The following is an 11,866-nucleotide window of genomic DNA, read 5'->3' on the forward strand; positions in this document are numbered from 1 at the left end:
TTTGAAACAGATGGGGTTAGAACATGTTTATTTGGCTTACGTGTTGGATTATGTAGGGTTTGAAATGGAACGGGTCGGATTTTAATCCCAAGTTCATATCGGATCAGGTTGTAGTCGGGTTGGATCGGGTTGTTAACCGTTTTAGCCAGATTGTAGCGGGTTTGGGGTCATATCAGGTGTCGCTAATATCAAGTCGAGTTCATATCGGATCGGGCTAATCGGGCAGTGGACTAAAATGGGTCGGATTGAAATAGGTATAATCGGGTTATAACGGGTTCGGGTTCTTATAGGATCGAGTTAATCGGTATCGGGTTGTAATCTAAATCGGGTCAATTCGGATCCAAATTATATTTCAATACGACTAAAATATAATATCGATGACTTAGTTAGGGGGACAAAGACGATAACTAACTTTTAAGAATTTAAGATCAGTAACATAAGTTAGTGAGTATATCGTGTATAACTTGGTTTAATAATCGATAACGATGAACTAATAACTAATCAAGTTTGTTGTTAATTCGTATTAACAAAGAATTAAGGAAATTTGATGAAACACTACCTTTAAGTTTGATGGTTTTAATTGTGAATTGCTACCTTTTAAAAAGAAAATTATATTTTACTACCTTATAAGTTTGGTTTGTTTGACTAACACTACCATTTGACGTTTTTCGTTAATGTTTTCCGTCTTTGAACCTCACTACAACGATTATTTAATATGGCAAATGAACAAAACGGCAAAGGAACGAAGCTATTTAAAAGAATAGATGAAATAAACAATGGAAAACATTAACGGAAAACGTCAAATGGTAGTGTTAGTCAAACAAACCAAACTTATAAGGTACTCCCTCCGTCTCTTTTTGTTTTTTACGTATTCCATTTCGGGTGTTTTATTTTGTTCTTTACATTTCTTTTTATATTATCACATAATGCATTAATATTCTATCAGAATTTGTGCCCAAATATTATTTTAACCAATTAAATACATTGGACATTAAATATTTCTCATTTTCCCAATGTCAAATTTTTGATAAAAGTGAAAACATTATAAATAAACGTAATTTTCTTGTTTAAATAAAAAAAACTAGAATAATCTCAATGCATATTAAATAGTCGTTAAATCGCGTGAATAACATCAAACGTAAAGAACAAAAAGAGACGGAGGGGTAGTAAAAAAAAATTAAAAAAAATTAAAAGGTAGCAATTCACAAAACCACCAAACTTAAAGGTAGTATTTCACAAATTTTCCATTTATTAATCAAGTAACTAAATAATCGATAATGATAACTAATAACCAATAAAGTTTATTATTAATTCGTATTAACAAATTAAGCATTTATTAATTAATTAATCAAGCAACTAATCTAATATATATATATAAAGGGGAGTTTTTTGGACAGCATTCGGAGCGCCACGTAGGAATGTCCAGTCACAAAATCATTATTAATATATTTTAATTAATTAAAAAAAAGATAAATTAAAACAAAATCATTATTAATATATTTTAATTAATTAAAAAAAAGGATAAATTAAAATTTCCATTGGATCAAAGTTTCCGTTGGAATGTTAGGTATCAAAATCTTACTTTATGTTAAGAATCCTAACACCATAAGAGTGCTAACACCTAAAAATTTCGTTAGAAGGTTATTTACATTTACATTAGAATTTTATTTACATTATAATTAAAAAAAAAAGATAGATACATAATATGATAAAGATAGATTTCAACAAAAAATTATCTTACTTTTCTTTTACCTTTTTGTATATATATACATATAAGCTCATGGCTACCAAAAATCCTACTTCAACAATCCACAAAAACTCACGGTTGATGGTATAATTTTAGTTAATTAGGTCCGTGTAGCCGTAATTAATATACGAGCACACAATTATATACTGAGTATTTTCGTTATTATATAATGGTATACGAAGTAGTTTGCATGGTTCAAAGGAACCTTCATGTGTTTGAAGCTTTCATCTTAATAGCCTTCACAATTTTAGTTGAAGTTGCGTTATAAATGCCGTGACTTGAATTAGAGTTTATATGAAGTATAATCCTAAAACTGTGCTGATGATTAATAAAAGTAAATTGGTTCTCTCCTTAATTGCTTGCATTTCCTTTTCCTTTAAAATACTATAGAATTCCCTTAGGTTCAATTAAGGAGGAAGACTTTGGCCAAACTCCTCAATTGTTTCATTTTTTCAATTCTCCTCCTACCTTCTCAGATCCCTCTTATTCTTTAGATGTTTAGATATCTGGATATTTCCTTTTTTAAGCAAGTCCATTATGTTGGAGATAAACAATTTGTATTTGTTTAAGCACTGTAAAGAGAGAACAAAAACAGATTCAAGATCATGTGCTGCATATATAAACTAATGCTGCAACAATAGGTTTTCCGTATATAAGATGTACACTACAAAAGCAAGGTGAACTCTACCCTAATATCACACATAAAACCGTTAATCACAACCGTGAGAGGTGATGGATGAAAAGAGGTAAACAAATAAACCAATACGTAAACACAATTTAATTTTAGCCTAAACGGTAACAACTTTAATTGATATAGTTTAGGCTACACTTTAAGCTATTAACAACGTTGTTTTTAATAGTTGGCTCCAACATATTATACTAAACCAAAATAATGGTCAGCCTGAACATAAACGAATCTAAATTTGGGGTCTTATACTGAAACAATAGACGAACTATTAAAAATAATGCATGGTGTGATAGCTTCTAATTAATTTTTAATAAGTATTCACTTCTCTAATGTATGGTGTGATTATGATCCAACTTTTTTTCCCAGTTTGGATTGCGTTTTTCAGTTGGAATTTGAGTCAGATAATGCTAATACTTTTTTAAGAAGTCTATAATTAACATAGCATCATTATTATCTTTAAAATATTCCATATGAAAAATGTTCTAACGAAAATTTATCATATTCTATCTCTTCCATGCTTTATATTCTATATATGTTACCCATAATGATAAGATAAATATTATAAAAGATGATAACTAAAATAGCATTCTAATTATCTTTAAAATACCCCATACGAATAAAATATCCTAACGAAAATTTATCATATTCTATCTCTTCCATGTTTTGTACTACGTGTAAATTATCCATAGTGATAAGATAAATATTTGAAAAGATGATAACAAACAAAATGATAGTAGATTTTCAACGTAAATTTATCCTACGTACTTCTACTTTTTAACATAATAGAGTTTTACTTACATTAAGCCTTTGATATTCGTAACATAGAGTGTAACCCGTGATTTAAACCCCTACAAGACTACAACTCTTCAAGTGCTAGATGCGAATAATTAATTCAAATGACAATTACTAATACATTATTATAGTCGTATACAGTATTTAAGCACGACATTACCAAGAAAACAACAACTAATGTTTCAAAGCTGGTAACAAGTAGGTAATGACAATTACTTTACTAATACATTATTATAAAAGTGCGATAACATACACATGATATACGATTAACTTCTATTTTTAGATAATTATCAAGCATGTAATAGAGTTTTATTTATATTAAACGTTTGATATTTGGATCAATTCATATCATAAATTTTAATTATGATAATTATTATTAAGTATTTAATAGAGTTCTAATAGCATCACATGAATAACTAACTCGAGTTTTTCCATTATTGAACTAACCATTTTATAAACTCGGTTTTTCTATGAGACTCTTATGCATAAACATTTTCAATGTTAAGAAAATATTATATTCTAACTTGAATAGGGATCTATTTTAACTTTCTATTATATGTGTAATTTATAAAACACCTATTTATATATGATAACACATGTTGTAATGATTTGGCGGGTTTATTTAGAAAAATGATCTAGGAAATTCTTTAAATTGTTTTTTAACAAATAATCAGACATTACAGTTTCTATTTTTCATGTTTGCCAATACGTATTTTGTATCACTTTAATCTCTAATAATACATTAGACAAAATAATAACATTGATATTCTTAATGTACCCATAAAAATGGATCAAACAAGACCCTACATGAATATGTTTTTTCTTAAGTATTGGAAAGAGTTTAGTAGATTCTCTTCAATTATGAATACCGTTAACATTCGAAAGTGTAACATTAGAGGCAAAGGGAGTAGTTGTTTTAGCTTGTTATTTATCCATAGTAATAACTAATAAGAGTTAAAAAAATAAAAGTACAAATTGGATCTCACAATTAAAATAAAATAAAATAAATGATTAACGCAATTCTTGATCACAATAGTAAGTGAGTATAGTTCTAAGAACGATTAACAAATCATATTTAAAAAAAACCGTGCATCGCACGGGCTTAAATCTAGTAATAGATAATGATGAACTAATAACTTGTAACTTTAAATAACGACTCAAATAAGTTCAGTTTACCATACATGCAACGTTTAACTTTTACGTTTTTAAAAATGTTGAAAAACACCAGTGATAGGGGCCAACGAATCCTTCGAACCCGGTTATTCCAATAACAAAAACAGAAACTCTAACCAATTTCCACCTTTAACGTCAAGGTCGACATTTTTCCGAAACCACAAGACGAGAGCGACTGAGTTAGGTCCCATGTGTTTTCATCCTTCACCTTTATCGTCAAGTTCGACGTATTTCGAAACTACAAGACAACGTCAATTTTGAAATTAGCTTCGATTTGAATGGTCTGAATCCCCTCAAAAATTAAAGCTGAACTACAAGTTGCTTTTAATTTCCCCACAACAGAAACCCTAGCTCGTACTTCACCATTACCGGCAATTTCTGATGGCAGCGTGCGGGATAGATATGAGATTAGAAAGCTTATTTATAGTATAATAGATATGATGTGAATTCCTCCCACTAAAAATGTTGAAATTAATCCCCAAAAACGACCATCGATCCTCCTCTCTTTAGATGAAAGTATGAAACGAGACCTGAAATTTTCGAGAGCTCCTTGTTAAAGAACGGAGGAAAACTAAACCTAGAAAGTGGGGAACTCACCGGTAGCCGGCCGGAGAGGTCCTTCGCCACCGGCAAGATCCTTGAAGAGGCAGTGGACTTTCCTTAGAGAGGGAGTTTCTTAGAGAGAGAAAGAGGAGAAAAGGAGAGACAACTATCTTTCCTAATGTAATTTCTTCTCTGCCAGTTTTTTGTGATCCAAAAATTGCTTGAACTTTACATGTTTGTGGTTAAACACTGTATTTAACTATTCGATGTCAATTTCATGAATAAGATGTGGCCAATTAACCAACCAACAAAACTACTCGTTAGTTGTTACAAGCATTTTATTGATGCACTGAATTTGAAACACATAAATGTGAAACACCACAAGTTTCTTCTGTGCAAGGCAACGGCAATCAAGCTGATTGATGAATCAAAAGCTCTCAGTGCAAATGCTGCTTTCATTGAGGGTAATGGCCTATAGTGCCAGTATCAAGCTTCTTGATTACGAATTACGATCCCTGCGTACTGGCTCTCTGACGTTTGAACGTTGTAACTTTGTAAGCTTGGAACAAGAATCAGTTTCTGTCTTTCATTTCCTGACCCCAAAAAAAAAAACCATTCAGTCCTGTGAAAAGAAAAAAATGCTTACTAAGAACTAACTTTAGTTCTTACAAAATCAGAAATTATGCTCAATTTTCTTCTCACAAACAAACCATTAACAACAGCTTCCACATTCTTGTCAAAGAAAATAAAACAAGAGCTTCCACAAACCCAAACCTGATAATCAAATACGAAGTAGGATCCATGATTCCGTGCTCCTTCATTGACCTTCTTTAGATCTTCTACAGCAAGTAGAACAAGCTAGTTAGAAAACCTGCATAGCATTACGATGCATACAGTCACGACAAACTGGCCTCACTTCAATAAAAAGGTAAATAACTGTAAAATAGTGCAGATACATTAATATATGCAAGGTCGTTGAAGTTAACAGCTTAACACGATGTATTTGGATTTCAGATATCAAATTTTAGTTAATATAATTTAAGCAGGAAGGGTTAAGGAATTGACTTGATGAGAAAAAATGAGGTGTTCAAAGCCATAAACAGGGACAACATTGGATGCCTGTCGACACATTTCATGGTTATAATAACAAGAGAGTACGGAAATTTAGCCAAACCATAGAAAGAAGATGCATCCCACTTCATGGATAACTAATCATGTATGAAATCAGAATAGTAGTTGTCGGTCAGAGAGAAACAAGGACTTCGTAAAGGAAATAGGAATACATTACAACGCTTGGTTAGTATACATCATAAGTAAAAACTTCACCAGCAAACAATATGAATTAATATTCAGGAGTTACAAGCAATGCTGTCATGAAAAAGCACAAACTTGATATTTGGTTTCGTCAAATAAATTACTTGTTTCCGCGGCTAATTGATCTGAATGATCCCAAAGAAAAGCAGAGTGAATGATACGCACTCTTGAAGCTATAGTTGGTGCCGCCGTATAACATTGAGAAAAACAAAATGGACCAAACTCTGCATTTTTGCATAAGCAACCAAAATACGAGTTCAAAGGGGAATAAAAAGAAAAATGAAATTCCAAAAAAAGGCACATGAAACCATCAATGCCTTGACATGTCAGACACCATGTACAGAAAATGATGTATGATTGGGATTCAGAGGAACATCGGAACACGGTCTAATGAAATACATCTGATAGAGCAGCATAACAGCAATTCTGTGTCCCTCAATCTTGCCAAAAATAAAGAATGATGTATGAGAATATTGTTTCAGCTTTACCCCTTGAATATGAATTTTTGGTTCCAATTTAAGTATTTAATAATTGAAGTACCACTATAATTAGTCAACCGAAAGGGATTACGAAGAAAAATGAATATTAAACACAAAAAGTGTGTATCTAATCACAGAATCAGAGGAAAACCTCATATTTACTTTTAGCAAAACCATCATCAGATATAGTTCATCCACTGCTTTACTCCTCAAGAAAAAAAACCTACGCAAAACAAAATTGAGACTTAGCAGTTGCTGTTTGTTTTACTATTATCCTATAAAGTTCATCCATTGAGCTGTTACTAGCATTTATGAAACAATCACCTGCAGTTCTGCAAATCTCAATGTGAAACAAATTTTTTTTTTAAGCAATGTGACAAACAATGAAAATGTATTTAATTTGGGCTAAGCAGAAATCATTTCCAGAAAGAAAATTGTAAAGATTTACAGGCCGCATACTGCAAACAAGCAGGCAAGCCTCGCTATGAAGCACCTGACAAACTTTCCCAAGCTCTTCATCTCAGTCATTTTATTAGCCTCTAGGATTCAAGACACTGAAAAGCCTCCATGGGGCGCGAATATAGTCATGCCACTTTTTTTTGTTTGCCAACCACTCATAATACTAATACTCGAAAGTTAAGGGTCTACATCTTCTAACTTCTCATTCCTTTCATTATATACTTCTCATTCAGCCTTTCGTTGGATTTAATTATATATAGCCATTCCAAGCTGGGACACAGCGGAATACATGTCAGCTTTGGGCATCCTATTATCTCCAAAGACTTCAACTGAGAAAGACATGGTAGTGATTGCCATACTGCCTCATTGTTGCTCCTGCTAACAACCAAATTTTGATTAAGATGATCATTTCCCACTCCTGCCAAAGATCTTCTCCATCCTTTCAACTCTGGAAGATTGTTTAACGAAAGTACTCTAAGAGAGGGTAAGTACGATAGTGTTTTTGCACACAGCAGTTGAGGTGTAGGCGTGGAACTGGAATCAGCTGATGGACTATTTTCTTCGATGTACTCCAATTTTTCCAAAGCTAAAAGTTTAAGAACCTTCAGATTACACAAGTTTCCCAAGAATGGCAGGCACTCCAACTCATCGCAATTAAAAAGACAAAGTTGTAGAAGATTTGGGAGGAGGGTTGCCCAACCAGGCATTCTTGCACCATGGTATTCCTGCATCTTGAACCGTTTCAGATTAGAATGTGGCTGCAGCTCTTCCATCAATCTTCTTGCTACCTCATCATCAACTCTTCCATCACTCTCCTCGTGTGTGAAATTAAACCAAATGCCATTGAGATGTTCCTTACTCCTCAGGTATAACCCGTCCCTCCTACAGTCTTCCTTAACAATACTCTTAGCATTCTTTGGCCACCTAATCTGGATTTCAAGACTACCCTTCAGTTTCTCTAGAGCCTTCAAATCTTCCAGCCCATAAAACCATTGCTTCCAACTTAAATTCCTCCCTTTTCCACCCACTATAAAGTTACTTAGCCTATGTAGGCTACTCAACTTACCCAGGCCCCTGGGCATGTAAGTCAAACGGTAGCAATCATCTATATCCAAAACCCTGAGATTAACTAGTTTGCTCAAATCTTTTGGTAACTCTTTCAATTTCTCACAGCCAGTCAATTTAAATGTTTGTAGATTATACAGTTTTGTGATTGACTTAGGAAGCATTTCCAGATCTGCATTATATGATAGATCAAGATACCTTAAATGCAACAATTTACCTATGGAGCATGGCAATCTCTTGATCTTTAACCAACTTAGGTCTAATGCCCTTAAGCACATACAATTTGTAACTAATGGCTCTAGGAAAAAGAGGTCAACCTCGCCAAATAAAAACACGTCCCAGTCAACATGAACATACGAACGAATATAGTTCTTGCCGAAAAAGTATTCTCCATATCTCCTCCTACTGGCAACTGATAGATGTCGAACTTTTTTATCAAGGTGGCCGCCAGTTGTATTTGTTGCATAGATCTCCTTCCCTGTGACACTTTGAGCCATGTCATGCATGAGATCATGTATCTTAAATGTGTCGATCCCACCAAATACATCTTTCTTGATGTCTTGGAAGAAACATCTTCTCAGCAAAATTGAAAAATATTCCTCACCGGCGTCTTCAATGCTTTGGCTTTTATCTAACGGGACAATATAGCCTTGTGCCATCCAAAGGCTTATTAACATCTCTTTCTCTATCTCAAAATCCTTAGGAAACAACGCGCAATAACAGAAGCAACTCTTTAGTGGAGATTCAAGATAATGATAACTCCACTTTAGTATGGGCATGATGTCATTTTCGCCCTCCCTGATGCTGGCTAATCCCATTTTCTGGAATGAACTCCATCTACTCTTTCCTTGTCCATACAAAAGACTTCCTACCACTCTTAAAGAGAGAGGGACGTGAGCACATACATTAACAATCTCTCGCCCCATCTCGACTAAGTCATGATCCGGGAAGTTTACCTGATTTAATCCAAAGGCCATCCTCTCAAACAAGCGCCATGAATTTTCCTCTGACAAGCCTTGTAGCTCATACATTGAACTATCTCCTATAATTTTAGCAGTCTTTTGAGAACGAGTAGTCACCACTATTCGACTTCCCTTTTGACCTCCAATGAAGTACTTTACCAAACCACACCATTGGTTACGCTTCTCAGTCCAAACATCATCTAAAACAAGCAAGTATTTATGGTTTGCTAGTTTTTCTCGAAGCTGGCTTTGCACCCGGTCCATGGTTGAGTCCTCATGCTTCCGCCCGGTAGCTGAAGCCAGAATCTTACCAAGAATTTCTTTTACGTCCGGTTCTTTTTTATCTTGATCAGAGACACAAGTCCACAACCTCAACGAAAAAGTGCTCGTGACCCTTGCATCATTGTACACAAGTTGGGCAAGGGCAGTTTTTCCCAACCCTCCAAGACCCACAATAGTTAGAAAAGACACATCATGTTGAACATTAGAATCAAGCAGCATACCCACTATCTTCTCCAAGTCACCCTCTCTTCCAACGATATCAACTGCATTCACACAAGAATCGCTCTCGGGCCTCCCTTTCCCTGTAGGTTCTGGATCAAGCTTAAATCTAAACTGATTGTTGTAAGCAATAGCATCCAACTTCTTCTTAATCTTCTCAACCCCACTAGACATCTTGTATGCAACGCCTAATTCTTTAAAAACAGAAAAGAGACGCATCTTCTTATCACCCTCTGTGAGCTTCTTATGCTCAACAAGAGTGACAAACTCATCCAACAGATCATCTGCTTCATAGATCGCGTCCTTGAGATCCTCAACATAAATTATTTCTTCATCAGAAAGCTCCTGCTTGGCCTCTGCACTGCGGAGAACAGTACTGATGGTGGAGACAGTCACTTGTAAGGCATCAAGTTGAGATTTGTAGCCAAGGATCGAGCACGTCTTTTTGAGCTCCGAACTTTGCACCGCTGCAAACAGTGTTTGAGCAGCAGACAGCACTGTTCCGACGTCCATTTCTATGTCACAAGATTACAGAATCTGAATATCTTAAATCTAATGGGAGATTTAGGTTATACAGTATCAGTTTTGGGTTCTATTGAGTGGCTAAACAAAAGGCGAACAACAAGCTCGCTATAATATCAAGTTGCTTGACTTGCTACTAATATCCTGACCACTTGTTTATAGCATTATTCTTGTACATAACCAATAATCACAAATTACATTCAAATATTGTAGGCCAATAGTGACATCTAGTAAAAAGTTCGCCTAACTCGAACAGATTTAGTGCCTTTTGATTAGGTTGAAAGCTCAGTTTTACATTAATAAAACACCTGTAGTTATATGAAGCAGAATTGTCAAGTACCGCGAACTTTCCTTTTGTCTTTGTCTAAAAGTTCCATGTCAATTTGTGTGTAATCTAATAATTCCTACAGTCATGACCTAATTATCATCAACTCCAGATAAAATGATCAAGCAAATTGAATAACAACAATCTCATTCATTGTTGCAATTACTATATTAAAAAACTCAAATTGCAAAATTGCGAAGAACAATTAAATGTCAAGATTGAGAAAATTCAGGACCTTTTCTAGCTGCTTCTGTAATTTGATGAATCTTCAGCCCTAGTTCCATCGCATATAATCGACCTATCAGTCAAAATTCACCAAAATTAACACCAAAAATGAAATTTCATCGAATTAAGCAAAAAAAAATTAAGGATTTTAAGTAATGATAGGTAAGGTCATCAAGAGGGGAAGAATAAGAAAAATAAAGTTACGGTGAGTAATTTCCTCGCAGGTTAATTATCGCTCGACATAGCTGAGTTTGATTAGTCGCAGTCTCTCAGGGAAGACGATGATAGGAGAGAGGTAAAATTGTGTAGTTAAAACCCTAAACCCAATTAAAGAAATCTATAACTACTACCAGTACTCCCTCCGTCTCTTTTTGTTTTTTTACGTTCGCTATTTTTCACGCGTTTTAACGACTAATTTATGTGCATTGAGATTCTTCTAAGTTTTTTATGTAAATGAGGAAAATTACCTTTATTTATAATGTTTTCATTCTTATCAAAATTCTGATATTGGGAAATGAGAAAAGGTTATTGTTCTAATGGAAAAGTGTGAGATATTAAATGACCAAATGGATTTAATTGGTTAAAATAATAATTGGACACAGATTTTGATAGAATATTAAAAAACATTTTGGGACACCCAAAAAGAAAAACATAAAGAACAAAAATAGACGGAGGGTTTATTTAAAAAGGAACACAATAGATTATTAGGAGCCATGTGGCATCTCATTATTAGAAGTCATGTGGCATCTCTCCTTTCATCCATCATTTTGTTTTGTTTTGTTTTTTAACCTTTCTTTATTGTTTCTATGATTTACAACTTTTAATGCCTCTTTCACTTCATTTTCCTTATTCAACATCAAGTTATTAATAGTCTAATATACTTATTAATCTCTTCCACTCCACCCCTTTAACATCCAATATTTATTCAACATATAATTTTTATATTTTTTCAACCTTCAAATTACACTTCTATTTAATTCATATGTTACCAAAAATCACAAATACTTACTAATTAAAACTTCAAAATACATATGAACAACAACAATACAACTATCCGTTCTATGAACGGGC

General features: G+C 33.8%; 1 protein-coding gene across 11 annotated transcripts; it reads right to left on the reverse strand.

Moving 5' to 3' along the window:
- Positions 1-5,091: 5,091 nt before the first annotated feature.
- LOC110777860 (putative disease resistance protein RGA3) lies at positions 5,092-11,151 on the reverse strand. 11 transcript variants are annotated; one of them, XR_008932066.1, is made up of 5 exons: positions 11,000-11,151; positions 10,806-10,868; positions 6,888-6,959; positions 5,718-6,481; positions 5,092-5,536 (listed from the first exon to the last, which is right to left on the reverse strand). XR_008932066.1 is itself a non-coding variant. In XM_056841497.1 (4 exons), the coding sequence occupies exon 1, from the start codon at positions 10,234-10,236 to the stop codon at positions 7,390-7,392; it is 2,847 nt and encodes a 948-aa protein (XP_056697475.1). In that variant the 5' UTR covers positions 10,237-10,799; the 3' UTR covers positions 5,092-5,536; positions 5,718-5,779; positions 6,362-6,481; positions 6,888-7,389. The 11 variants fall into 11 exon arrangements, 7 of the variants coding, with proteins under 7 accessions (XP_056697475.1, XP_056697474.1, XP_056697470.1 ...); XR_002530593.2 differs by lacking the exon at positions 6,888-6,959 and having other exon boundaries at positions 5,718-5,814; positions 11,000-11,146; XR_008932065.1 differs by having other exon boundaries at positions 10,806-11,129.
- Positions 11,152-11,866: the final 715 nt, after the last annotated feature.

This window comes from Spinacia oleracea, chromosome 4, assembly GCF_020520425.1.
Source record: "Spinacia oleracea cultivar Varoflay chromosome 4, BTI_SOV_V1, whole genome shotgun sequence".
NCBI lineage: Eukaryota > Viridiplantae > Streptophyta > Magnoliopsida > Caryophyllales > Amaranthaceae > Spinacia > Spinacia oleracea.